Here is a 1,300-nt window from a genome sequence, read left to right on the forward strand (position 1 = left end):
TTCCATTTAATTCATTGCACAAGTTTTTATTTCAATGGGAAGGTGTGTTCATCACAAAGTGCCAACTTTTCGAATATTTCCAAAGTATTAGCACATTGGTTATTACTTCAAATCCTACAGGCCCTTAAAAATTAGAGGGAGAGTTATATGATTGATCTGACGGCTGTGAAGCCTCCATCAACAATCAAGTTTTGTCCACTTATATAAACTGATTCATCAGATGCAAGAAACAAAGCAGCCTCAGCTATATGGCTAGCCTTCAACACCACACCCTTCAAACTTGTCTTTGAACTAAGAACTTCTTCAAGCTTATTCTCTTCCAAATTCAATGTCCGGAAAGCCAGCGGCGTCGCCACCCCATATGGCGACACGCAGTTCACCCTAATCCCGTACGTCCCGAGCTCCATGCAGCTCGATCTCACCACCCCCAACACTGCATGCTTTGAGCTCGTGTACGCCATCGACGCCACCCCACCGACTGTCGCCGAAACGCTTGTCGTGCATATTATTGACCCCCGTATGTTGCGTTCCACCATTGCTTGTCCGCCATGCTTGATCGTCGCAACCACCTTTTATTAATATGAATGAAGAAAAAGCTTTTTAAAATTAAAATTACAAGTTTAATCTCTCGAATTTTAAACTTAACTAACAATATGTTCAACAGATTTATTAAATTTTTCTTTTTAAAAATAACTTTGAATATGTCAAGGACAATACTAAACGCACGTAAAATTAAAAATTAAAGGACTTATTACTTAGAAATGAGAACTAATTATATTAGTCATACAAAAATATGACATACCCCACGGACATTGGTCGCCATTATATTGTCGAAGTTGAACATGTCAAGCTTGAGAATTGAAGTGAGAGAGCCAACGATGCCGGCGTTGCTAAAGAGAATGTCGAGGCGGCCGTGTTTTTCAACAGTGTAGCTCACTGTTTTTTCAACTTGCTCCTCATCTCTCACATCACAGTGGTGAAAGCTGGCTTGGTCGATGCCGATGGAGGCTGCCACATTCCGGCCTAGTTCGTCGTTGATATCTGCTATGACAACAGAAGCACCATTGGCTGCAAATAGTCTCGCCGTCTCCTCGCCGATGCCGCTGGCGGCTCCTGTTATAAGAGCCACCTTCCCATGCAGCCGCCTGTGAGAAATTTTGTACATAGAGATAGTCAAGAACTTGACAAGATTCGTGTATTAAACCCAAAATTTTCTAATAGATATGAATATTACGAGAAGATATTGTTACCTTGCTCTAGACATTGTTAAGATCGTCTTCAAGCTTTTGCCTATGTTCAA

At 41.3% G+C, this 1,300-nt stretch overlaps 1 protein-coding gene across 1 annotated transcript; it reads right to left on the bottom strand.

The window, feature by feature from the left end:
• On the bottom strand, positions 1–1,300 carry LOC120086777 (short-chain dehydrogenase reductase 3b-like). Its single transcript, XM_039043572.1, has 3 exons — positions 1,251–1,300; positions 803–1,145; positions 1–569 (listed from the first exon to the last, which is right to left on the bottom strand). Exons 1-3 carry the CDS (start codon positions 1,262–1,264, stop codon positions 144–146), a joined length of 783 nt encoding a protein of 260 aa, XP_038899500.1. The 5' UTR covers positions 1,265–1,300; the 3' UTR covers positions 1–143.

This window comes from Benincasa hispida, chromosome 9 (genome assembly GCF_009727055.1).
Source record: "Benincasa hispida cultivar B227 chromosome 9, ASM972705v1, whole genome shotgun sequence".
NCBI lineage: Eukaryota > Viridiplantae > Streptophyta > Magnoliopsida > Cucurbitales > Cucurbitaceae > Benincasa > Benincasa hispida.

Coding starts and splice junctions, on each gene's coding strand:
- LOC120086777 (XM_039043572.1), bottom strand. Junction 570..802: donor TGGCGACCAATGTCCGTGGG/GTATGTCATATT, acceptor TATTAATAAAAG/GTGGTTGCGACGATCAAGCA.